The sequence below is a fragment of the Podarcis filfolensis genome (genome assembly GCF_964270895.1).
Source record: "Podarcis filfolensis genome assembly, chromosome: Z".
In the NCBI taxonomy this organism is placed as follows: Eukaryota; Metazoa; Chordata; class Lepidosauria; order Squamata; family Lacertidae; genus Podarcis; species Podarcis filfolensis.
In genome coordinates this window covers 3,508,302-3,535,750 of record NC_139617.1, presented here as the reverse complement: position 1 = coordinate 3,535,750, position 27,449 = coordinate 3,508,302, and the positions used below count along the sequence as shown (strand labels likewise).

The 27,449-nt window shown below is 47.6% G+C and overlaps 1 protein-coding gene across 1 annotated transcript; it reads left to right on the top strand.

Annotated features, from left to right (window-relative positions):
* Window positions 1-13: 13 nt before the first annotated feature.
* On the top strand, window positions 14-27,449 carry FOXO4 (forkhead box O4). The gene is made up of 3 exons (XM_083595430.1): window positions 14-717; window positions 16,847-18,081; window positions 24,085-27,449. Exons 1-2 carry the CDS (start codon window positions 259-261, stop codon window positions 18,062-18,064), a joined length of 1,677 nt encoding a protein of 558 aa, XP_083451556.1. The 5' UTR covers window positions 14-258; the 3' UTR covers window positions 18,065-18,081; window positions 24,085-27,449.

Here is a 27,449-nt window from a genome sequence, read left to right as displayed (position 1 = left end):
CCGTCTGTGATAAACAGTGCCGCCGAGGCGCCTGCTCTCGTGGCGGAGCGCTCAGTTCTGAGCGAGAATCGGCGGCGAGCGGGAGGGCTCTCAGGGCGGGCGGTACCACCGGGAGAGAGAGATCGAGGCGCGGGCAAAGCCGCCGCTCGGGCCGCGCCACCTTCGGGCGAGGACCGGGGGAGATCGCCGCGCGGGTCCGATCGTCGGCGGGTGATGTGGCGGCGCTGAGGGCGGCCGGAGACCCGGAGCGTCGCCATCATGGCGGAGCCGGCGGGGAGCCCCTCAGCGGCGGAGTCTCCCTCGGTGGCGGCGGCTTTGGACCCGGAGTTCCCCCCTCAGAGCCGGCCGCGCTCTTGCACTTGGCCGCTGCCCCGGCCGGAGCTGGCGGCGGCCGACACGGAGCCCGGGGCAGCGCCCGGCAGCGGGCTGGGGAGCCCTGAGGAGCCGGCCGGGGTGGCGACGGCCGGGGCGGCAGCGGCCGCGGCGCCGGGAGGCGGCGGCGGGTCCGGCGGAGCGCGGAAGAGCGGCGGCGGCGGGTCCGGCGGCGGGGCGCGTCGCAACGCCTGGGGCAGCCAGTCTTACGCGGACCTCATCAGCCAAGCCATCGAGAGCGCCCCGGACAAGCGCCTGACGCTGGCGCAGATCTACGAGTGGATGGTCCGCTCCGTGCCTTACTTCCGCGACAAGGGCGACAGCAACAGCTCCGCCGGATGGAAGGTGAGTCCCCGGGGTGGCGAGGGGGCAAGAAGTGGCTTCGTGGGGAAAGGGAGACAGCAGAAAACCAGCCGACAACAACAGAGCAAGAGAACACGCCGCGGGGTTGATTCGGTTTGTTATCCACCTACGCCGCTTTACATTCGTAAAGCAGCTTACAAACAGAAGACAGCAACAGCACAATGTGTCCGCCTAAGTTACTGTACTCGGAGTAGACCCATCGGAATCAGCTAACCCAAATTGAGCCGTACCCAGTTATTTCGGTGGGGCTGATCGGGAGCGGGGGTGGCATATTAGATGCAAGCCTATATCCACGCCGCTTTCCATTCGCATGAATTGCAAAGTGGCTAGCAAAGCGAAAACAACAACAGCATAATGTGCCCCACTAAGTTACTGCACTTGATATAAACCCATCAGAATCAGTGGGCCGAAATTGAGTCGTGCCCAGTTATTTTGGTGGGTCTGAACTGGAGTGGAGCTGGCATATTGGATGTGATCCTGTAATTTGGGCAGTTCTTCTGCTTAGTAAGGCCACAAGAGAGTGTGCAGGATCTTAAGTTTTCTCCGGAACCCATCCAGCAAGGTGGTGAACAAAGCATCTGGGCTCTCTCGACCCTGCCACCTTCCTTCTCCAGTTTGCTCTGTTCACCATCTAGCCCAGGGGTCCTCAAACTTTTCCAGCAGGGAGCCGGTCCACTGTCCCTCACACCTTGTGGGGGCCCGGACTATATTTTTTTGGGGGGGAATGAACAAATTCCTATGCCCCGCAAATAACCCAGAGATGCATTTTAAATAAAAGGGCACATTCTACTCATGTAAAAACACCAGGCAGGCCCCACAAATAACCCAGAGATGCATTTTAAATAAAAGAACACATTGTACTCCGGCTGCCAGCCGGATTGTGAAGGCAATTTGCCTTAGTTTGCCTACCCATGATCTAGCCTGCCTGCTGAACAATTCTGAGGAGCTCCAGTGCCTATGTGATGTTTTTGCCATTCCAAATAATAGCAAATGGTTCAAATTTGGATTTTGGATACTTTTCTTATGGTCCATTGTGGCTACATTTTATGCACATGGATGATAGTGGTTGCTGTGGTGTGCTTGAGTGCTGCCTCCTGTGCTCTTGTTTCAGGAGCCATTGCAACATTCCTGTAAGGTAGGCTAGTATTATCTTTCCTGTCTTGCAGAGATGGAAGATTGAGTGAGTGTTGTTGACCGCTGAGTATGGTGAAAGGGAGATTGAAGCTGACTGCTTCCTGATTGTTTGTTGCTAAGCTACATGGAGCTATGACACTTCTACCTTTTCTTCCTTATCTCTCTTTCCACATCCCCCAACATCCCTGTGTTTATTCTTATATACTACATTTCCAAACCATTTTTCTGCCAGGGCACCCAAAGGCATATAGTGGCATGTGGTTTAAAAGACAAATACAGAATGCAAATACAGGAGGAGAAAAGAATACCTTTTCTTGGCAGGGTTTCTGTATCATCCTGAACCAACATTTTAATGCTTGGCAGATTATGCTTCCACCTTGCTTTACCAGCAACATCTTGACTTTGTGGCTTTTCATAATAAAAGTTTTAGGATACTGCCCCTTTGCTTTTAGAATTTTCTTGAGACCAAAGACCTCAACAGGTGACACTTTTTCTTGACAGAGCTGCTGTGCCAGTGTTAAAAGGCACTTGAAAGAATTAAAAGGTGGAGACATCAGGGGATTGGGCACTGTCAGATTTTTACATGGAACCGTGTATAGCAGAGATTTTCAACCTTTTTGAGTCCATGGCTCCCTTGACCAGCTACATTCTTTCTACGGCTCCCCTCTGGGGAAACACGTTCTGGGTCTCAGAAGCCCAGTTATGTCACACCCTCCCTCGTAGAGTGTTCCCTCAGCCTCCTCTCCCCTCTCCCCAGGAGTTCTCGGGGCAGCCGCCGCCTCCACCCCTGGTCTCTGAGCTCCCCCCCACAAACAAAGGTGCCTGCTCCCTGGCCTGCCCCAGAAGCCCCATTCGCCTCTGGAGCTTGTAGCCAGGGCTGCTGCAACAAACAGCCACACAAGCCTTTGGAAGGTTGAGAAGCAAGAGGGCATCAGAGGAGGGAGAGAAGAAAAGAGGGACAGAGGCCAGTGTTGCCTGTGGCACCCTGGCTATCATTCAAGGCACCCCAAGGGGCCACAGTACACTGGTTGAGAACCACAGGTGTATAGTATTGCGCTGGGATTATTAGTCAGCCTGCAAGCCAATTTCCAGTGCCAGCTAGGGAGGCATGGGGAAAGCATTCATCTCTTGCACAGAACATGAATGCGGAGTGTTGGAGAGAGAGGATAGTAAATAAGCCTTGACCGTACAAAGGAGTCTGCTTCCTCTTGCGACCGGTTGTGGTAGGGACTTTGGAGCTCCTAGATTTTAACTCTTCTACAGTTTTTGATCCACATGGAGAGGCTGCTGGATTTGACTTGGTGTATTTCTACATGTGCTAGTAATGTTGACTGCTGCAGGGTGGCTCTCTGAACAAAGGGGTGGATTGGTTCAGTCTCCTTTTTCCTGTGTCACAACACTGGCCTGATTACTGTGTGATGTCCCAGATACCCATAGTTTAGCTGAATTCCAAGGGCAAACAGTTAACAGAGGATAGCCCTTTCTGAAGCTGTCATCTGTGCTGGATTAGGGAAATCTTCTTGCCAGAAATTGGGAGGATGATAGTAAAAACGCTGACTTTAGGGACTGAAAATATTCTGGAAATGTTCTCTCATCCTCCCCCCACCTCCTTCCTGCACATACTGTATTTACTCAAATCTAATGCTCACCTTTTTTGGCCAAATTACATTGCAAAAAATACAGTGCGCATTAGATTCGATGGCACATTTACATTCTCCAGCAAATCCTTTTTTTGTTTCAAGGTCCTGAAAATTGAGGTGCACGTTAGATTCAATGCTGCATTAGGCTTGAGTAAATATGGTAGCTGATGTCTTCTAAAAACATAGTTTTAGACAGGAATTTGGGGAGATGGGGAGAAGGAATTCCAGCTTTGTTCTGTTCCATACAATTTTCTCTTATATGAATTTCTTTAAATAATCTGTTAGTTCAGACATGCCTTCTTCAGCCTGGTGCCCTCCAGATGTTTTGGGTTATGTTTCCTATCAGCCTGACCGTGCTTCCTGAGGCAGATGAAAGTTGTACCCAGAGGGCAGCAGGTTGGGCAAAGGTGGTCTAGAATGACTCTTTTTACCTAGGCAAACCTTGCCTTGGATCAGCCTAAATATTTATCTGGGCCAGCAGTGCCTCTGATAGTATCTAATAAAGGGTAGTGAGCAAGTATTAGGAGATGGACTTGGGGGTTTTCACAGCCGACTACTTCCCCACCCCATGTGTGTCTTTTCCTTCTTCCTCCAGTGTGACCCTTAAGTTCACTTTGTTTCAGCACTTCCAAGAAAGGCCACTCCCTGCCCCCTTTGTAAATGTTCTCAGAGATTTCTTGGAAAGGCACAAGCTCGATCTGGAACTCTAGGCCAAGCTGCTGTGGAAGACCAAGTGTCACTTGAATAGTTTTCAATACTGGGCTTCAGTTCTTTGTCACCCAGCTGCGTTGATACTCAGTATAAATAACTCCTTCATAGCATGCATTCCTGGCTCACACAACCCTTCCTTCAGAACAAGAACTCCGGGCAGAGAGGGAACATGCATGCTCTGTGCTGAGGAAGTTCAGTAAGGCTGAAAAGGCACTTAGAACGATCACTCTTTCTTTCAGATATGAGCCTTATTTGCCCTAAAAATGGGAAATGCCTGTATTAAAGGGAGTTGGCTCCTTTAGCGGCTTCATATGAGGTAGCTGTCCCGCTCTCGCAGGCCTATATAGAATCCCAGAATAGCACCACATGCCAGAATGATCTACTCCTTGCAAGCTCGCATTTAAAGTACAGTGGTACCTTGGGTTACATATGCTTCAGATTACATACGCTTCAGGTTACACACTCCGCTAACCCAGAAATAGTGCTTCAGGTTAAGAACTTTGCTTCATGATAAGAACAGAAATTGTGCTCCGGCAGCGCAGCGGCAGCAGCAGGAGGCCCCATTAGCTAAAGTGGTGCTTCAGGTTAAGAACAGTTTCAGGTTAAGTACGGACCTCCGGAACAAATTAAGTACTTAACCCAAGGTACCACTGTAGTAACAAAAAAATACTCTTTTGCTTTTGAAGCACATGGACTTGCTTTGATTTCGGAGTTAATTTCCCCTCTTTTGCAAATACAGACAACTACCCTGTAGTTTATTCTGTGGTGCAGAAGCTTGCCTGAGGATGTCCCATAGGCTTCAAGGCTCAGCAGAACTTGAACTTGGTTACCTGTGTTCATATCTATCACACTGGCTGCCTTTTGTTTCTTTAGTCAATTCTCATTGTCCTCCACCCCCCTCAAACCCCATCTGCCAAGTAAATGAAGATGTTCTGTTAGTGAAGGATGAATTAACAACAGTCCTACAAGCAGACACTGAACAGTTTCTTCCTGTCCTTTATTCTGCAGGATTCCCTTGTATGGATAGACAGTTAATGAAAGGTTTTGTTCTAAAGCAGTTGAAACACATGTTTTGGCAGTGAGAACTGTTTTGAGCTGTCACTTATGCCAGGCGTCTCCCATACAGGTGTCAGGAATATGGTTAAAGTCCCTTTCCCAGTGCTTGTGCTTTTAGCACGGGAAGCACAAGGATTTGCCAACAATATTGTGCCTTAATATTTATTTATTTTCTATCTTTAGAGAAGCATTCTGTATCATGCCAGTGAATCTGAGCACTGTACTTAGGCCTGAACAACATAGACTATAAAATTAATCCCACCCAATCGACTAGAATGTGGTCTAACTCCCCCCCTTAAATCCATCTCAACTAAAAGAAAATACCGTAGATTCCGGCGTATTAGGCGACTGGGCAGCTTCCTCCCAGTGTGGAGCCCGCCGCCCACTGCTGCTGCCCAGCAAAGCTGTTGCCGCTGCAGCAGTGGGTGGTGGGCTCCATGTTGGGAGGAAGCTGCCCAGCGAAGCTGGCTTAGCATCACTGGGCAGCTTTGTCGGACAGCCTCCTCCCGGGGCAGAGCCTGCCACCCACTGCAGCCATACCCAGTGTATAAGACGACCCCCGACTTTTTAACCTCTTTTCTGGGGTTAAAAAGTCATCTTATGCGCCAGAATCTATGGTAACTCACCCTGAAACTCACTTACCAATGGTATCTAACACAAGGTAAACTAGGGCTGAGGCGCCCAGGATCCTCACCAAAATGCTGGAGAGGCTGCACCTCCATAGGCACATACCTTCACATGTGGTGGGAATGTCCCAAAATCCAACCAATCATACAAGAACACCAGTCATACAAGAAATATGCAAAATAAATAAGTAGGTATTAGAAGTCACCCCAGAACATTGTCCAAGTTAATAATGCCCACTCACATTATGCAGAGCTCATAACCCACCTAATCTCAGCAGCCAGAAGCCTCATAGCCAGACACTGGAGAGACTTGTCAGGAGTAAACATGGGCAAATGGTATCAAACAGTATGGGAAACGGCCTCACTAGAAAAGCTAACCAATAAACTGAAACTGACATGGGGATAAATAGAAGAAGATGTTCTCACTCCAGTATGGTTCCCCTTCATCACATACACAGCCCAACAAGAATCTACCAACAGTGTACAAATCATTCTGGCTAACGACCAAAAAATCCACCCTCTCACACACATAAACAACTCTCAGTACAGCCAACCAAAGACAACCAACCAAACTCTAGGCTACCCCCAACCTCTCTCACCACCAAGGAAACATAAGTGAACAGAAAGAGAACCCATACAAGTGACGCTGACACAAAACTCCACATATACACTAGGTAAAGAAAATAAGCATTACCACCTGACCCCACCCCTCTCACCATCCCCTCCCTCTTTCCCCTTCTTTTCTTACCGACCTTATACTGCATGCAACACTCATGTCTCACAACAAATGTAACTGATCTGTAGAAAATGCAACTTGAGAAAAGAGACAATGCACATATTTTTTAAACTAAAATCTTCAATAATTTTTTTTTAAAGGGAAGGATGTTATAGCATTCGTGTATGTCTGTAGACTCTTGTGCAATTTTCTTGATGAATCATGAAGCATTTTAAATCTTTTCGGCTTTGAATGCTGCTTGGGTAAAGCTATACTTTGTATCTGTTAAATGGAAGCAAAACATTTCTATTGGTTTCATAGTAGGACTGTTAAAAGATTGGCATAAGATACCAGATTCTGCCCCAATCTTATAGAAACTTTCATACGTTGGCTTATTGCACCAGCTACTGTCTCTTTCAGGAAACTGCCTTAAGGATCCCTACACTTGACTGACTGAGCTCAGGCAAGATGGGATTGGCAAGTCCAAATTAATAGGGACAAGGGGGAAATTACTAAGTAGTTAGGCTGCATAAATTTCAGGGTAATGATTTATTGGTTATCCCCACTCACTGTGGCTGTCTTCACTCTTGTAGAGTCACCTGCCTCTATCAGAGTGCAAGCTTATAAGCTTACAGGGGAAAGTGGCTTTCTTTTAGAATGGAAACCCACAGATGTAGCAAAGAGAACAGTACAGTCATACCTCGGGTTGAAGTTGCTTCAGGTTGAGTGTTTTCAGGTTGTGCTCCGCGGCAACCCGGAAGTAACAGAACGCGTTACTTCTGGGTTTTGCTGCTCGTGCATGCGCAGATGGTAAAAATGATGTCATGCGCAGAAGTGGCGAATCACAACACGCGCAGACGCGGGTTGCGTTCTGCTCTGGATGTGATCGGGGCTCTGGAACGGATCCTGTTCGTATCCAGAGGTACCACTGTACTCTGAAAAAATGGTATGTGAGAATCACCATACACCAGAAATCATCAAAGTTGATTTCCTCTACTTAGCTTGGACATCCTCCTTGTAAACCCAGTGTGTTTCTTCATTTGCAAGGCACATATTGGGGAATGCCAAGAGAGGCACTTCCAATTTTTCATTGATCAGAGGCTGTTCTTGTGTGCTGCTTTATGCCGGTGTGGATAGCTGTTTGCTTGGCTTCTTTCTGTGTATGGAATTTTATGACTTGTATCATTCCCAAAACAAGATGCTTTAAGTAGAAGATTTGGACATAATTCTCTTGGGTAGGTAAGAACCAAAGAGGTAAACTATACTTTGAGCACTGCTTCATATTAAATGTTGATGTTCAGGAGTAGGTGTGGTACATTGGGAAGGGTTCTCCAGGAACACCTGGGCCTGTCTGACTCAAACAGTTCTGTTGAAGCTTTGCAAAAGTTATGTTTTTGATATGCAAGTTACATGCATATTGGTGGGCCCAGCCTACAAGCATCTCACTTACAGTGCATGCCAGCTGGCAGATGAGATGGGTGATGAATGGAAATACAATGTATTAGAAAAAGATGAGGTGGCAAGCACAGTAGCACAATCCTATCCCAGTAATATCTTTGGGCATCTTTGCTAGGGAATCCACAGAGAGTTATCTGCTCTGAGGTGTTGTCAGCCATGCCTATTCCTGAGTGAACTCTAGATTAAAAGCAGGGTGTGCTTAACTGAACAAGGACGGAACAGGACAAACATGCCCCACCCCAGAGCCATTTGGGTGCAGAGTCCCAGAGGGCACTTTCCCACTCCCTCCTCACATTGCTTGCTCCTCATAACTCAGGCTGAATTGTCTTGGAAAATCTTGGTGCTGTTTCTGCCAGTTTTTGAAAGAAGCTGTTTTCCCTGAAGAGAGCATGTGTAGAGGTTGGCCTGCAGCTGTACTGAGCCCCAGAATAACTGCTTCCAGGTGCTTATACTGTGCCACCAGTTGTCCATATGAAGTGACTCTCCACCCACTATCTTTTGGCTTTTGTGCCTCTTGTCCATAAGACTTGATTTTGGGTTAAACATTCTACAGAACATGTTGTGCACAGCACCAACTTTTTACTCCCTTCCTGGCTGTGAAAGGAGAACTTAACTGGCACTAGGATCTTTGTATGAAAAGATAGTAGATTTGCCTATGAGCTGTGTGTGATGTGTCCTAGGTTTAGGTAAACTAACTTATTTGCAACTTAGGAACCTTTAGTGCTTTGCATTATTTAGGGTTAGTGTTGGAGGAAGGGAGGAAGAGCAGTGTTCTTGTGCTTTTAACAGTTGTGGCAGGCAGAATGTCAGCAGGTTAAGCTTGTTCTAGTACGGAAATACTAGGAACTTAGTTAGCATAACTTTTGATGACCTCCTTCTTTGCAGACCTCAGTAGTATGGAGGTTAGAATCCCACTGTAAGGTAGAATAATCACTTGAGAGAGGGAGGCTTGTGCTCTGCGATGTTGTGGGTTGGAGAAATTTCAGTTGCAGGCTTGTGTACCATACTTACAGATATAGGAAGAACGTGTCTGCTAGATCAGGCCTAAAGGCCAATGTAGTCCAGCATCCTGTTCTTGTAGTGACCAACCAGATTCCTTTGGGGAACCCACAAGCAACACCTGAGTGCAACAGCCACTCTCCTCGTATATTCCCTAGCAAGTGGCATTCAGAGGCATCCTGGCCATGACAGCTTTGAGGGAAATAACCTACTGTTACTGTGGTAACAACTTTTTTGTCAAGTTCTTCCTCAAGCTTCACTTTTTTCTGTGAAGCCTTTCTTCCCCAAGTCTTTTCTAACAACTGCAAAGCTAGCTAATTGTACTTACCCGTTGTCATCTGCTGCCCTTGCCTTCTTCCACTGCTCCCCTTTCTGAGTTAGACTTTAGATTGTAAGGATCTCATTTGCTATCAAACATCACCTACATTCAGTGGCGGAGCTTCATGCTCCACCGGGGGGGGGGGTGGAGAGCAGGCGGGGCGGGACTGGCGTGCATCCCGGGGGCGTGGCACACTACCTGCGGGGGCGTGGTGCCCAGCACAGGGCAGGGGGCAGCTGCGATGGCACTCCACCGGGATCATGCTGCCAGGGTGGTGCGCCCACCCCCGCACTCCTCTTCCTCTGCCAGTGCCTACATTAGCACTCTGTTAAAAGGTAGGTAGCTGTGAGGGAAGGGGTGCTTTCTAAGGCTGAAATTCTTCCAGCTGCATTGGAGAGAGTGCAAGCTGCTGCTTTGGAATGGAGGTAGGGCTTGCCATTTGATATGGGAGGTGCCTTTCATTCCTCCCAGGAAAGTCGATGAGTATTTGGCACATCAAACTTTATTTGAAAACATCATTTTCTGTCTTCCTGGTGAGGACAATTTGCCCCCAGCTTGCTGCCAAATTCCTCACACATTTGAGGAGTTCCAAACAGGTACTAGCACCCTGGCATTAAGAACCACACCAGAGGTTCCTGAAAAACAGTAAATATGTGCTGTCAAAATAGTATTTGCTTTAAGATGGTTGATGTGTGAGGCCTTTATTGGTTTTTCCTCTGCCCCTCATCATCACAGAACTTAGAATCACAGAATTGTAGAGCTGGAAGAGACCCTGAGGCTCATCTAGTCCAACCTCTGCAATGCAGGAATATGCAGCTGTCCCATATGGGGATCGAACCTGCAACCTTGGCATTATCAGCACCATGCTGTAAGCAGCTGAGCTATCCAGGTTGATGTCATAAAATATATTTATAATTCAGAAAGTTTGAATTAGGGTTGGGTGAGGGTAGAGTTGAGGGTCAGCAGAGACTGAGCATTAATAATAAGAGCCTGTTCAAGACTGTTACCCCATTAAAGCTGTACTATCTATTAACTACACTTCGATACAAATAGTATTTATTTATTTATTTATTTATTTATTTATTTATTTATACATACCCCACCCATCTGGCTGAGTTTCCCCAGCCACTCTGGGCGGCTTCCAATCGAGTGTTAAAAACAATACAGCATTTTCAAATTAGAACAAAGGGTGGGGAAAGTATTTTCAAATTTGGTGCTTGATTAAGTAACTGAGATACTGTTGCCTCCCCCCTTCTCACACTCAAAGAACCACTTACCACAGGGGTCAGCAAACTTTTTCATGAGGGGGCTGGCCCACTGTCACTCAGACTTTGTGGGGGGCCGGACTATATTTTGAAAAATAAATACCCTGCAAGCCGGTCCCACATCTGGCTCTGGACCTGGCGGAGAAACGCACTCTGCATGCGCTCAGAAGCCTGTCTCGCGCTGCCCGCCCCCGCTGTTGTTGACGAGCAGCAGCTGCTCCATTGGCCTTGGAGTTCCCAGGTGGCGTGCACCACGTGCTGCAGCCCGTCATCCAAGGCCAGGGGGGCGGCAAGCTGGGCAGGCAGCACGCAGCGCACCCTCCAGCGCGGCTGCTGAGTGTGCCACCTGCAGCAGCGCCGAGCTGGACACCAGGCATGGGGCCAGCAGGCGCACCAAGCTCTGGCTGAAGCCCTGCGATGTGCCCGTCACGATGCCCATGGCATGGCCCAGACCTGCCACCTGCCCGTGGGCCTCTCCATCCATGGCTGCACCGGGTTTACCTCAGCGAACTTCCTGCAGCCAATCTGAAGCTGCGCCAGTGTCGCCGCCTGCCCGGAGGCATCCATGGCTTTGGATTGGCTGCAGGAGCTTTCTGCAGCCAATCCAAAGCCTTGCCAGCGTCGCAGAAGTCAGTCCCTGCGCGGCGAGGCATCCGTGGCTTCTTTTCAAGGAAATGCTGTGCCGTGCCAGTTTAGCTCAGTGTGAGGACTGACTGAGCGGGCAGCAGGGTCCACGGGCTGGATTTACGAGTCTGGTGGGCTGCATCCGGCCCCCGGGCCATAGTTTGCCGACCCCTGACTTACTATAAATGATCAGGAAGGCTTTGTGGTTGGTATGGTATCTGATTTCCTAATCGATCAGTTATATTGCTATATTTGTTTTTGAACACACACACACTCACATATATGGGGTATATAGATTTTGCGCAACTCTGCCCAGATTTTTTTGTTTGACCCCCTCAGGACTCCTCTTGTGTTTTACTTGCTGGCTTTTGTTTTCTTCTACTTTGGGTCCTGATGTCTCTTAATGACTAGATTTAGCTATTATTGTAGAAGCCAAGTATGATAAGTCTGTTGTACCAAAAGAGCACTGTGCTGAAACTGGTTCTTTTAAAACCCTATAAAACCATAAGTAGCTCCAGCTCACTATAACTTTACAGACAGTCTCCTTCCATGTATTCCATGACAACCAGCAATTAGAATGAAATTGGATTGCCCTATTAGTAGCTTCATGAAACTCACATGTACTATGTCCAAATGGCGAGGGTATAGCAAGAGGCATTCAAGGTGGCTGTTCTTCCCTCTGAACTCTCTCTGAAAAATGGCCTTTTTTGTTTTGCAAAGAGGATATATGGGTAGCCTGGGATTAAACCAGTAGGAAGGTATTTAAATTGATTGTGTCACTCTGATGTATTTTATCTCTTTCAAAAACAAGTGGATTATCTGCTCCGCCACACAGAGCCTTGGAGGTGTAGTGGAGTGCTTGGACTGTAAATCTAGATACGTGTAATAGAAAGCACTTCTCACTAGTATTCTCAGCAAAATGTAGAAAAACCAAGCCTACCTAGGAACGCCCTGTGGTGGCTTGTTTTTGTGAATGTTCAGACAGCCTTTGTGTGTGGTTGAAAGTGCTGTTGGAATCACTTTGTCACAGAGCAATAGAGTAGGGGGAAAGTGAGTGTTGGAAACATGTTCACTAAATGGGAGCCTGCAAACCCTCAATTTGCGTTAAATACCATTTAGCTAGAAACGTAGTTGAATCTAGTCATGTGGTAGTTCCAAGCTTTTTATCTTTTCCCAAGTTTGCTTTGGATGCTCCAAAGATTGATTGCTCCGTAATAATGAGAAAATAATAATAATAATAATACAGTGGTACCTCTGGATGCAAACGGGATCTGTTCCGGAGCCCTGTTCGCATCCTAAAGCGAACGCAACCTGCTTCTGCGCGAGTCGCGATATGCCGCTTCCGCGCATGTGCGCGATGTCATTTTGAGCGTCTGCGCATGCGCGAGCGGCGAAACCCGAAAGTAATGCATTCCGTTACTTCCGGGTCACCGCAGAGCATAACCTGAAAACGCTCAAGCTGAAGCATATTTAACCCGAGGTGTGACTGTAATAATAATAATCCTTTATTTAATCTGTAGTTTCAGAACTAGTATGGTAATTCTAAACTGGGCAACCCTTGAACTCTGGATTTTTAGAGAACGTTGTGTTGGGGTTCTACCTTAACTACCTCCTGGATATTCTTACTGGGGTGACTGTGGCTAAGTCACTGGGTTGCCTGAGCCACAGTCTAGTGCTGAAGGGACATTGCTTGGTGGTAGAACATTTCTTTGCATGCAGAAACCCCCAGGACCAGTCTCCAGATAGAACAGGAAATGACTGTTGTCTGAAACCCCAGAAAGTTGTTGCCAATCAGTATAGACAGTAATGAGCTAGATGAACCCAAGGGTAGTTTTCCATGTTCTAGCTGTCTGTGCTGTCATGCCTTGGTTTCTGAACTTATTAAAACCAACACACTAAAAAATACTGTACAGTATTATCTTCATCAGAGAAGCTAAGGCAGGGGTCAGCAAACTTTTTCAGCAGGGGGCTGGTCCACTGTCCCTCAGACCTTGTGGGGAGCCTGACTATATTTTGGAAAAAAAATAATGAATGAATTCCTATGCCCCACAAATAACCCAGAGGCACATTTTAAATAAAAGGACACATTCTACTCATATAAAAACACCAGGCAGGCCCCACAGATAACCCAGAGCTAAGGTATGGGTAGGCAAACTAAGCCCCAGGGGCCAGATCCGGCCCAATTGCCTTCTAAATCCAGCCCGTAGACAGTCCAGGAATCGGCGTGTTTTTACATGAGTAGAATGTGTGCTTATATTTAAAATGCATCTCTGGGTTATTTGTGGGGCATAGGAATTCGTTCATTTCCCCCCAAAAAATATAGTCCGGCCCCCCACAAGTTCTGAGGGACAGTGGACCAGCCCCCTGCTGAAAAAGTTTGCTGACCCCTGAGCTAAGGCTTGATAGTTTCATCCTGTAGTTCCCGAACAGTTCTGCTGTTGGGCCGAGGACATCTCTTGACGCAAGGCTTAGCACACTGTGGTTCTGTCTGAGGAGGCCCGTTACCCAGAAACAAAACCTTACTACTATTCCTAGGAAGTTACATGCTGTTCTAAACCTCTTGGTTTCAAGTCACTCTGAAGCATGTGGAGCCAAAGTCTTGTGGTTATGCAATTAAACTGCAGTCGTTCCTTTTGGGGAGGGAGGGTGGCTCCTGTTGGTCAGCTGGTTGACTCACTCCCTGTGGGGCGGGGCTGTGCGGCAACTTGCAGCTTGTAAACCACTGGGAGGGAAAATAATTATTCCATTCTAAATCAAGGGCAGCTATGGCACAACTATGGGGTGGTGGTGGGTTTTTTTTTATTTGCAAAAGCTGCAGAAGAGATATTTGGAAGCCAGAGACCTCCAGGCCATAGTTGTCAACTTTTCCCCTCTCTTGCGAGGAATCCTGTTCGGAGTAAGGGAATTTCCCTTTAAAAAAGGGAAACGTTGACAACTATGCTCCATGCTGGTGTAGCTGTTTGCAAAGGCTTTGAAAACAGCATTGTGTATTGGAATACACAAACTTCTGGTGGTGTAGGCACAGTTGAGGTTAATGACCAGTTCATGGAATTGCTTATTTTGTCACTAAGTCACTGATCCAGAATGCTTCCCAGTTTGAAAGAGAAATCAGCATTTTCAGGGTTCACCCATGAGCCAAAAGAGGCCTAGGTCAGTTGAAATTGAGGACTTTTGTTTTAATGGCCCCAGCTGGGCTATCTTCTATTTCACTTGGGCTTGATGGGAAAAGTGTAAGCTATGGGAATAGTTCTCTGAATATTCCACACAACTGGAGTTGTAATCTTCCATTGTTAATGCCTTCTTGGAATTTGATCTGATATCAGCCGAGATGGCCACCCAGAAGAGACGGGAATGTGGCACAACACAGTGATTGGGTTGGCAGCTGATTCCCTTGGCAGTCAAAAGCTGGTGATTGCAAATCAGTTGGGAGTAGGAAACAGTGTTAGAAACTCAGATAAATAAACTAGGTGCCAAATGGCTTCTTAAACCAAGGTTGCAATCGCCAAAATGGAATGTCTAGTTACCATATTGGGGCCAGATGGCTCTAAAGTAAATTTTTTCAAATGATGGACTGACTGTGATTGATTCTCAGTTAAACATCTGGCTGGTTCAGATGTTTGAGCTTTGAGAACTTAAAGCAGAAAAGTCACTTGATTCGGGCACAGTCCACATATATATTGGCCTATTCCGACCTCTCTTTTTTTAATGGTAACTGCTCCTGCTCAGGCTGCACAGAAAAAGCATTTTGGTTCCAGAAATTTATTCTGATAGTGCAGATAAAATCTAACTGACATAATTCAACAGGATGGGGTATTAGGGTGTGAAAGCAGTCCAGATCCAATGATCCCCAGATGGTGAAGGTGCCATCCTGGTGCCCAGGCATCTTCACTTGGTCACAAGTGGTTGGAAGCCAGGTGCAAAATGCACCTGGCGCCTGGCTAATTTTGAACACTGGTAGGAAGGCAAAGGATGTAGAGGGGGACTTACATGCAGAGGATTGAAAGAACAACTTTTTACGTAAATGTCTTATTGCAGTTTTTATAATAAAGGAAAACATTCAAATTGTTTAAACAAAAAAATTTTTTTCCTTCCAGTAGCACCTTAAAGACCAACTAAGTTAGTTCTTGGTATGAGCTTTCGTGTGTATCTGAAGAAGTGTGCATGCACACGAAAGCTCATACCAAGAACTAACTTAGTTGGTCTTTAAGGTGCTACTGGAAGGAAAAATTTTTTTTTGTTTTGACTATGGCAGACCAACACGGCTACCTATCTGTAATTCAAATTGTTTGAAGAAGATAGGATAAAATATAAAAGAAGGAAATAAAAAGAGAAGGGGAAAAAAGAATAAGGAGCATACAAACATAAAATGCATATTCATGTTCTCAAATGTTCTTTGCACTCAAGTAAATGATTACAGTTTCATTTCAATGAATTTGTAAAGACATTAGAAATTATCCTAAAGTATCCCTCAGTAACGATGCTCAGGTCAATGGTAGTTTTCAATCATGTTACATTTGCGGCACATAAGAAAGAAAGGAAAAGCAACTTTCTTGGAAAGTGCCTTTTTTGTTGGTTGGATTACATCTCTGTCTCATTTGGTTAGATAGTTTTTCCATGAGGGCAGCTGTGAAAGGACAACTCACTGCATGACTGTTGGCTCACTGCTGTACCCTGCTTCCTGGATATTCCTTCATATTTATGTTGGTTTGAACTTCCCAAGCAGAAGTTCCCAAACATTTTTGCTTACAGTGGGAAAGGCAAATTGCCTTTTCTGTCACCTTAGTCTCTGATGTCAGTCTTAAAATGCTGGGTGCAGTTTTTTTTCTAGATTGGTATAGGAAAAAAAAGGCATGTTCATGGACTTTTATGCCAAGCAATGCCTCTTCCTTTTTGTTTTTTGCTAAAGTCTATGTTGAGCAAGGACACAGAACCTGTGACAACTTCCCCCTCCCCCAGATCTTGTTGCTCTTGAATGTCCATCACTCATAAACCAACATGATCAGTGGCCAAGGGTGATGGGAGTTACAGACCTGAAATTCAGTGTGGGGCTTCATGACAGAGGGCATTCTCAGTCCAGGCTCCTCTATTATGGAATCTGCCCCCCCCCAAACAAGGCTGGCACCCACTATTATGCATTTTGTGAGTTTACCCAGGCCTTTGGATTAATTATTGCTGCTGATTTGCTCTGAATGTTAACTCTTTTCATCATTCATTCATTTGTGTGTTACGGTGCTTAATGTAACTCTCTGGGATGCACATTTTTTAAAAAAATAATGAGTGGGCTAAACATAGTTTAAGTACATAAATTAAATATGGGGGTGAGAGTAAAAGATTGTCCATATCTGCTTGAGAGAGGAGAATGGTCTAATGCAGGGTTTCTCAAACTTGGATCTCCAGTTGTTTTTTGACTATAGCTCCCATTATCCCTAGCTAGCAGGACCAGTGGTCAGGGATGATGGGAGTTGGAGTCCTAAAGCAGCTGGAGACCCAAGTTTGGGAAGCCCTGGTCTAATGGCCTGTATGGGAATGATGCTAACACACTGCCCTTTCCCACTTCCTTCCAGAACTCCATCCGACACAACCTCTCCCTGCATAGCAAGTTCATTAAAGTGCACAACGAGGCTACAGGGAAGAGCTCTTGGTGGATGCTGAATCCAGAAGGCGGCAAGAGTGGAAAGGCCCCACGGAGGAGAGCGGCCTCCATGGACAACAGCAGCAAGCTGGTCAAGCCCAGAGGAAAAGCCCCCAGGAAGAAGGCAGCCATGCCAGTGGCCCCGGAATCTACTGCCGACAGCCCAGGCTCCCAGTACTCCAAGTGGCCTGGCAGCCCTTCTTCCAGAAGCAACGAGGACTCAGATGTGTGGACCAGCATCCGGCCTCGGACCAGCTCCAATGCCAGCACCATCAGTGCAAGGCTTTCCCCCATCCTAACTGAGCCAGATGACCTTGGAGACGAGACGCTCCTTCCATCCCTTGTCTACTCCAGCGCATCTAGCAGTGTCCCACCCACAGTGACAGAGGAGCTGGAACTCATTGACGGCCTGAATCTGATGTCATCAAGCTCATCCTTGCTGTCAACTCAGCAGCCTTCTCCAGGCGGTCTGGCACAGAGGAATCCCAGTTTCTCCTTGCGAAGCCAGAGCTCAGCTGCTCAGGCGTCGTCATTTGGCAGCTCCCTCTTCAACCCTGTTGATATCTCTCTGCACAGCTCTGCCAGCCACTTCTCTGGCCCACAGACCCTGGAAGCCCTCCTGACATCCAACTCACCACCACCCAGTGATGTGATGATGACACAGGTAGATCCCATCCTCCCGCAGAGCGGAGGCAGGTTGAACAGCCAGACTTTTCTGCTTCTGGGGGAGCAGTCCTCCAAAAACAGGATGAGGCCAGTTAACCCATTAAGAAAGCTTCCGGAGCAGCAGCTGGAGTCGGTTGGCACTGCTTCCTTGCCGACTGCATTTTCAATGGCATCTCCTCAGAATACAGTCAGCCTGTCAGCTTTGAAGGCACCGGGCTCCACACAGCCTGCCCAGGCGGTCCAGCTGGGCACCCAGCCATTTCTGTCTGCAGCTACATTCGCCCCCTGTGGAGGCAATCAGGACAGATTGCCCAATGATTTGGACGATATGTACATGGAAAACCTTGAATGTGATGTGGATTACATAATCAACACTGACCTCATGGATGGAGAAGGACTGGACTTCAATTTTGAACCCATTCCATCTGCTCCCAGCTATCCCAACACGTCACAGGCCTCCAACCATACCTGGGTACCCAGTTAACTTCAGGATTGTCAAAGGTAGGTGGATGTATGCAACCCACACTTCTCCAGCCTGGTGCCCTCGAGATGTTTTGCACTACAACTCCAATCCCTGCTCTTTCCTATTTCAGATTGTCACAGGTTCTGAAAAGTCACAGTGGTGAGGGTTACTCCTACTATCAGGAGTGAGCCAGTAGTAAATCACATGAAATAAGTGAAGTTAACTCTTTATTAGAACAACAGGATCTGCACAGGAGTGTCAGGCCTAATGAGCATTAGCAAGTTTTCTTTGGTTGCAGAGACTGAAGGTCCCTCCTTCCCACAGCTGCCTAATTCCTCTCCTCGCCCAGGTTTCCCCAAGCAATCTGAGCCTGCACCTGCATGGCACTAATTTACTGCCTTGGCCCATTATACCTGAAGGAGCATCTCGACCCCCATTGATCAGCCTGGACACTGAGGTGCCTCCTCCAACAGTCTTCTGTTGGTTCCCTTACTGTGAGAAGTGAAGTTACAGGGAACCAGGCAGATGTCAAGGAGATAAAGAACTACATAACTTTTAGAAGACCTCTGAAGGCAGCCCTGTATAGGGAAGTTTTTCGTTTGATATTTTACTATGTTTTATATATGTTGTAGGGACACGGGTGGTGCTGTGGTCTAAACCACGGAGCCTAGGGCTTGCTGATCGGAAGGTTGGCAGTTCAAATCCCCATGACGGGGTGAGCTCCCGTTGCTCGGTCCCTGCTCCTGCCAACCTAGCAGTTTGAAAGCACGTAAAAGTGCAAGTAGATAAATAGGTACCGCTCCAGCGGGAAGGTAAACGGCGTTTCCGTGCGCTGCTCTGATTCGCCAGAAGCGGCTTAGTCATGCTGGCCACATGACCCGGAAGCTGTTTGTGGACAAACGCCGGTTTCCTTGGCCTATAGAGCGAGATGAGCGCGCAACCCCAGAGTCGTCCACGACTGTTACCTTTACCTTTATATATGTTGTAAGCCTCCCAGAGTGACTGGGGAAACTCAGCCAGATGGGTGGGGGTTACAAATAATAAAATTATAATTATTATTATCATTATTATTATTAAAAAAAAATTATTTCTCCTCCACCCTCTTCATGCCTCTCCTGGTTCTGGGAGACTGGGGCGGGGGGAGGTTGCCACAGCAAGAAGGGGAAACAGACACCTGTGACTCTTCACCAGCCTGACTCATCTCTGCCTCTTGGCTTCCCTCAACCCACTCTCCTGCTTCAGCTTCAGCTTCTTCCTCTGAGTCTGGACTGCTCTCTGCCACAGACTCTCCCAGTTCTCTAAGCCCTGTTACCTCTTCTGCTTCCAGCACCTCCTTTTCCCCATCTTCTCCCTCTCATCGCCATCCCACACCAATTCCTGGCTCTGAGGCTTTTACCATTGGAAGTTCTCCGGCTGGTTCTGCCCACCATTCCTCTGCATCCAATCAGTTCCTGACACCTACACAGGGCTGAAAAATAATTCAGGTACTGAGGTGCTGAATCAGAATCTCCAGCTTTGGTTTAATCCCACCAGCTGTTCTGCCATAAAGTGATTGCATGGTCAAGCTAACAAACCGTGAGTGCTTAATACCTTAGAAAGTGTGAGGAACACAAGGAGTATGATATAATAATTCTCCATTCCATCCATCTCAGCATCTTTTTGATCTTGGTGCTGCTGTTAATATGGGCAGCACTAGCTATGACATTAAATTAATTTATTACATTGAATGTGTGCATTCTTTAAATACATAAAAGCTAAATAGCCATTGAGGGACCCATGAGAAGAATTTGGTCTAGACTAGAGCAGGGGTGGGGACGCGGGTGGCACTCTGGTCTAAACCACAGAGCCTCTTGGGCTTGCTGATCAGAAGGTTGGCAGTTTGAATCCCCATGACAGGGTGAGCTCCTGTTGCTCGGTCCCAGCTTCTGCCAACCTAGCAGTTCGTAAGCACGTCAAAAAGGGCAAGTAGATAAATAGGTACCACTCCGTCAGGAAGGCAGATGGCATTTCCATGCGCTGCTCTGGTTTCGGCAGAAGCAGCTTAGTCATGCTGGCCACCTGACCCAGAAAAACTGTCTATGGACAAATGCCGGCTCCTTCGGCCTGTAAAGCGAGATGAGCCCCGCAACCCCAGAGTCATTCGCAACTGGACCTAATGGTCAGGGGAGGGGTCCTTTACCTTTTAGCGCAGGGATAGTCAACCTTTTTATACCTACCACCCACTAATGCATCTTTCTTGATGGTAAAATTTCCCTACCACCCACCAATCCTCGATGGAAGGAGGATTCAGTTTGTGCCATAGAACCCCCTACCACCCACCTAGAATCCTGAAACACCCACTAGTGGGCGGTAGGGATCGGGTTGACAACCCCTAGCCTAGAGGGTGGGGGCCTGGAATGGATCCAACGAGAGTTTTCCTGCAAAATCAAAAGGCAGCAGAGGGGAGTTCTTAGGTTCATAGCAGTGGGGAGGCTTAACCCCCCCCCTAGTGCAGGGGGACCCACACAGCAACTATTCATATTTTTCAAAATAAATTTAATAAATGAATACTAAACGCATTACTGTAATTCATTTAAAATCATGTGTTTGGCCCCCTTCTCCCCCAAGTATTTGCCCTAGATTTTGTGAAGTGAAAGCTTGTCCAGTATTATGGAAGCAAGTTGTCCCTTTGTAAATGTGTGATTCAGATTCTGGGAGGGTTGAGAGTGGGCAAATTATTATTTTATTGGATTTCTTACCCACCCTTCACCATGAGGTGCCAGGGTGAGTCACAACAATTTTAAAATATGACATTGAAACCACTTCAGATGGATAACAATCATGGGAATAAGGTGGCCCTAAAATATATATCTTAGGTGTCAAAGGCCAGGGTAGTGGGGAGTGTATTTAGGATCTGACAAAAAGTACATAATGAATGTGCCAGACACACTTCTGTGAAGAGGGTATTTCACAGCTTAGGGGTTGCCACAGTGGATGCCCTTTCCTGTGTTGCCCTCCACCAACTTCTGAGGTCACCTTCCTTCGCCACCACCTCATGCAAATGTCTTTAGACAGGGTTGTGACCTGTTAGATGGTGGTTTATTGTGCCTAGCTCTAAACCTGTTTTAATGTCACTGGGGCTACAGCATAAACAGCAGCAACAGGCACCCAGATGGTTGTGTCAAAGGTGCCTCTGTTCTAGCAAAGCATTTGGCCTCCCAGGTTTCTTGTGTTCAGAGCATTATCCTCCATCCTGAGACACAATGAGGTTGTAGAGCAGGTGTGGGGAACCTGTGACCCTCCAGGTGATGATGATTCCACTGCCCATCAATACCATCCAACATGGCCCATGGGTTAGATATGATGAGAGTTGTAGCCCAATGACATCTGGAGAGCCACAGGTTCCACACTCCTGACATAGAGTAGAAATGTGCCCCAAACTCTCCTTTCCTTCTCGGTTATAGACAGGAGTTTTTGCCTAAGAATGAGTTCCTAATCATGTTGGCAAAACTGAGCCGAATTGTGTATGGCAGGTGTTGGGAGCAGGATTTCCTAAAATGCTTATGCCCTCTGTACAGCACAAGAAATCCTGCTTCTTCCTCAAAAGGAGGGCGATATATGGGTGTTATGGAGTTCTTCCCTGCTGGCTATTTTCCTTATGCCTTGTAAGTTATTGCTGGCCCCATTCTTCTAGCCAGGCATTTTTGTGTGTGACAGTACTTAGCAGTATGGAGTGCTGGCACCTCTTCTTTTGCTGCCCATGGCAGCCACTTTGTGTGGGCACCCCACGGCACTTTTTTTTGGTGTTTTATTTAGAAAAAGAGCAAACCAATAAAGTTATCAGTAAAAGCTGTTAGCAACAAATATTTAAAGCATTCAAACACCATTGACATAAACAATAAAAAGAAAACAGAATAAAGCATTATGCATGTCTGGGTAGGCTTGCATTACCTAACAAAAATGCTTTAAGCTGGTGCTGAAAAAAGCTCCCTGATGTCTGTAGGCAGGGAGTTCCAAGGCCACCCACCTGTCATATGGCATCAGACAATTCAAAGTTACAGCCACAGGAGCAGACACTGGCTTATTGCCAATCTTAGTACTGTAGTCCCACAGTGCTATGATTGGGAGAAGCGTTTCTGCTAGCTTTTCAGTGATAAAAAGCTGCCGCTAAGGCTTATATCCAATCTTAGCACCACAGACCTAAGACTGGAGATAACCTTATTGGATCTCCGCACTGTGATGCTACACGCTAAGATTCAAGAGCTCCCTTATCTCCACTCTTGGCACTTGTAGGTAAAAGGTAAAGGGACCCCTGACCATTAGGTCCAGTCGCGGACAACTCTGGGGTTACGGTGCTCATCTCACTTTATTGGCTGAGGGAGCCGGCGTACAGCTTCCGGGTCATGTGGCCAGCAGGACTAAGCCGCTTCTGGTGAACCAGAACAGCGCACGGAAACGCCGTTTACCGTCCCGCTGGAGCGGTACCTATTTATCTACTTGCACTTTGACATGCTTTTGAACTGCTAGGGTGGCAGGAGCAGGGACCGAGCAACGGGAGCTCACCCCGTCATGGGGATTCAAACCGTCGACCTTCTGATCGGCAAGTCCTAGGCTCTGTGGTTTAACCCACAGTGCCACCTGTGTCCCGTATCTCCACTCTTGGCACTTAGGATGTAGATCAGATAATAAATCTCCACTATGCATGTAAAGTGACTGCCAGCTGGGCATCATTTGCCCAAAAGGGCCTTGTGGGCCAAATTCAATGGTCTGGCAGTCCTATTTATTCATGCAGGCTGGACATCACCAACTGTGGCAAAGATGGAAACTGACCAATTAAGAGATGCTTTTATTTAAGGGTCAGCCAATTGTGGACAAGCACATAAAAAATACTTTGCCTTCAAAAGTGTGCCATGTGTGGCCTAAAATAAAAAAGGAGTCAACTTTCGTAAAGAACTTGTGAAGCTGTCTTTTCAGATTCATTGGAGAAAATCCACTATTTTCTACTCAGAATGGCTGCAGTTTTCCAGGATCAGACAGAACTCTTTCCCAGCTGTGCTGCCTGAGAATTCTTTACCTGGAGGTGCTAGGGAATGAGCCAGGGCCTAATGCATTCCATGCATTCAGTGAGCTATCATTTCGCAAGGGCCCCTTTCCATACTTCTCTGCCTGATCACCTGGATGCAGTTACTACCACAGGCAGTAAGGTGACTGACAGGCTGTTTGTAGACTCAGAACAGTAACTTCTCTGTAGCATTGCTTTCATAGATTTAGTGCCTGCTTCGGTCTTCAAGACAGTATTGCTAGCAAACCATTTCACATGTTTGATTCTGTTTCATACTTATTTTTGAGGATGACCAGGACGTGGCAGAGAAGATGAGTTAATCCTCTCCCCCTCCCTCCTGGCCCAAAACTAGGGTAACCAGAAGTGTACGATACTTGTGGCCATATGACAGATGTGATGGGCAGCTGTGAGCTGTCGCTCTGTCTCACACCATCCCTCATCCCTTCCTTGAGTTCTGCTGAACTCTGATTTCTATTGCCATGTGCAGATAAGGGTTCTTTGGATGGAAGGTGCTGATGGGCAGGAGGGTGCATATATGGAAGAAGGAGACTTCAGGAAAGTTGGAGCAGAAATGATACTGACGGCAGAATGAGCCTACGTAACAGGATGCATTTGAGGCCTTGAACCAAGAGGGGAAAAGAGTCTGGGCTTCCAAGAGGTTGTAGTAATTACACAATGCACAATCCCTGGGGCTTTGGGGCTAGAAGCAATCTGACAGTTGTGGATTAATATGGAGCCTCTGTTGGGGGCAGATTAACCTACATTTGCCTAGTGTGGGAGTCCTGAAGCTCACAAACCTCTGTGGATTCAGGCTTTGGCTCTAAACTGGGAATCAGACCTTCAGAAATGGAGGTGCTCAAGGAACAGTGATACTAAATATCTGGAAACCGGAGTTCCCTCAAGGCTGGATGTTTCTTACTCTGTTGTGTGTATTTTCTGTAGTACATCCATGCGCAGTAGTGCACTAAGCATCTTCTCTCTCCCTCCCTCCCCCCCACAGTGCCCTTCTGGTCCTGGAGTTATTGCACTCCCAGAGGAGTCTGGAATGCAAGGAGCACCTGGTGTCCGTCTTACTGTTCTGCAAACCAGCTGGAAGCAAGGGCGAAGCAAATGGCAACTGGAAGAGAGAGAGATCCTGTTAAGTGCCACATCTTTTCCTGAGCCTACTGTTAAGCCCTGCAAGCCCCATCCAGGAGCCTGAGAAGAGGCCCAGGAAGTGCTCCACCCATGGCCAAAGTCACTTCCTGCCCTTCATAAGCATTCTCCGGATTGATGGGGTTTTGGCCTGGCCGCGATAGGTCAGAGAGCTGTCTGAAGGGGGAGGGCATTGAGCTGGCATCACCCCTCCAGCTGATCTCAGCCTCAACTCCCCTTTGACTTGACACCCTGTGGATGGGGTGAGAAGATGGTCTGTGAATCATGTGGCTGTCTGAGTTGAGAAGTCCCTCCCCTCTTGAGCACTTCCCTTGTTCCCTTTTCTGATGGGAGCAGGTGGTGGTGGAGGAGGAGGAGGAGGAGGAGGCTGAGGGAAGTAAAGTTGCCCTGTTTGGGGTGGTGGTGGTGGGAAGCTGTAGAACTCATTATTGACTGTGCACCTGGCCTACAGGTGCCTTCTGGAAGTTAAGGCCCGGTCTGACCTTGTGAAGCCCTCAGCTATGTGTTCTTGGGCAGCACTTCCCTGAAACAATGGCTCCCCCAAAGCAGGCAAGCAGGTGCTAAAAGCTGTTGCTAAGAAACCAAAATGACTTCTCTTTGGGTTCATTTCTGGGCTGTTTTGTGTTGCAGCTGAGAAATGGAAAACCCATATCTGGCCTTAACCAGAGCCCTGATCTGCATTTTCCCTTTTTCTAGTCCAGAAGGGCATTTTTCTACAGATGAACTATTTTGGAGGTTGCTTTTTCTTCTCCTCCCCCTGACATGGGCAGAAGGCAGGGCTTTCTGTGGCAGCCTTCAAACTGTATTATTTGTGTCTCTGTATTATGAGTGCCTTTCCTTCCCTCAGAGATGGCGCTACTGGCAGTAGCTGTTGCTTTTCAAAACTGCATCAAGAACAATGTGGCAACTCCTTGGGTGCATTTGCTGGGGAGTGGGAATGGGAATGGGGAGAGAAGGGCACGGAAGCAGCTTTGTTCTTTGGAACTGGGGCAGGTGGTGGAGTTGCACGTTATAGATAATTACCTGCAAAGCTAGCAGCAGATTAAATAGAAGCTTTTGTAAACCTTGGCGCGGGGTTGGGAAGAACTGTCTATATTTTAATGCAGAATCCTATGACGTTATTGGCTAAAAGTGCAGCCTGTTTTCTTGCAGCTTTACACCTTTTGATACCAGACAAAACACTAAAGCACACAAGGCCCAGGGATGGGTCTGAAGATGGGATTATGGGACAGCTACCCTGCTGGGGGGTGGATGGGTAGGGGTCCTCCTTTCAACCTTGTGCTTTTCAGTAGCTAATTATGAATTGCCAGCAGGACATGTTGGGGTCCTCTAAGCCTTAGAATAGCTGGGTCACAGCTGCCACTGCGGATGCCTTTTGAGCCCTTGCCCACTTTGTGCAGAGCCCTGGCAGAGTGGTGGCTGGCTCAGGCCCACCTCTGCTGAGCAACTGTGACGGCCTTGGGTGGGTTGCCTGTTGGGAGCTTTCACTGTTAAGCTTGGGAGGCAGAACAAATAAAATAACATCTAGGATTCTGAGGGTTGGGGGACCACTTTATTGCCATGAGAAAAGTACCTTGAGGAACCAGGGAAACTCTAGAGGAGATCTGGTAGCTCCTTGGATAGATGGGAGAATTAAGGGTGTCAGAAATGGGGACTGGGTGGATTCCTGTCTGGTATGGGCCCGCTCAGGAAAGGGGCGATATTTGCAGACTATTCTTTCTGCCCTGGGGATGTTATGTTTGGAGTCTCACTTGAGCTACTGTAGGCAGGTGGGAGCAGGTGAGGCTTCAGCCCCCTGAAGCACTCTCAGGAAGGGCAAACAGCACAAACCTTCTCTTCAGCCACTTACTTTCTAAAAAACTTTCCTCAGAGTCTTCCTTAGGTTAACAAAGGTCCTTTGTGGTTAGCACAGGGCAAAGGGTGTGTTCTGAAGCACATGTGCAGAATATGTCAGCTAGGGAGGCATGACTTGAGGAAGCACCCAGCTCCCCCTGCTTGTACCAGCAGCCCTGGTCCTTGGTAGCACGCTCTTGCTGTTTCCTGCTGTGACCTCCAAGCGAGTCACACTAGGTGTTTGCAGGTTCAGCCCAGGCCCTGTCACCTCCCCTAGCTTAGAATGGCACTCCTGTCCTCTCCCAGCACACATGTAGAGCAGTTCCCTGACAGCCATTGCTGTAGTAGTAAGCCTACCTTTAAAAATGAGGGAAGCCAGCAGAGTTGAGCAGCAAGTGCAGTGGCAGGAACTAACCTGCTTCTGAGCCAGGGTTGCTCAGGGAAGTCGCCTGCCTCACTTTGCATGGCAGGCCTCAGCCAGGTTGGGCTCGGGGAAGAAGCATAAGTAACATGAAGAACTGCATCCTCATTGGCTAATTGTGTAAGAACCGCCACTGCTCTGCTTCACTTCTATGCCCGAGGTGGGGCTACATCAAAGCCTTAGGGCCGTTCACACTAAAAAAGGGGTCAGTTGGTGATCTAAAGTACACGAAGGATGAACTGATCTGCATTAAGCAATTGTGAGCAGCCTCCCAGAACCCCTTGCTTCTTGTTGCCTTTTCCTCCCCAGCTGCTTCAGAGGACTCTGAGTAGGAAGGTGGGGCTGGTTTTGGTGCCTCAGAATAATTAAAAATGAAGGCAACAGAGTGTGGTGCAGTGGTAGAATGCACTCCTCTTTGGTGATCTTGGGCTCCTGCTAAGTTAGCTTGTCAAACAGTCGGCGGGGGAAGCTTTGGTGATTTGGGAGCAGCAGGGTGGAAGCTACGTGTTGGATATTTGTGCGTCTCTCAGGGTGGGCTGCTGAGGCCTCTTCTCCCCAGAAGTAATATCTAGACACAGCAGGTGACCTTCGGCTGGCCTCTTTCCAGGACAGACCCGTGGACTCCATGGGCAAAGAGGTCCATGCTGTGTGCCTGTTCTCCTTGGACGGCTGCCCTGCTCTGGTACAGTTGATGGCTTGGGGAGAAGCTGGTTCAAAACAGGCTTTTCCCTGTTTCTCCTGAGGAAGTGATCCCTCATGCTAATGCTCTATTTTGCTTTTGTCCCTTTTGTAACCCGCTTTGAGGTTTTTTCTACAATCAAGCGGTATATAAATTTTATGAAATAAATAATAAATAAATTGTAGCAATACAGTCTCTACCAGCGATCCCCCCCCCAAACTGTGTGGAATGTGCTGGAGGTCAAAACGTGACAAATAAATATCTATAATCTCTATTA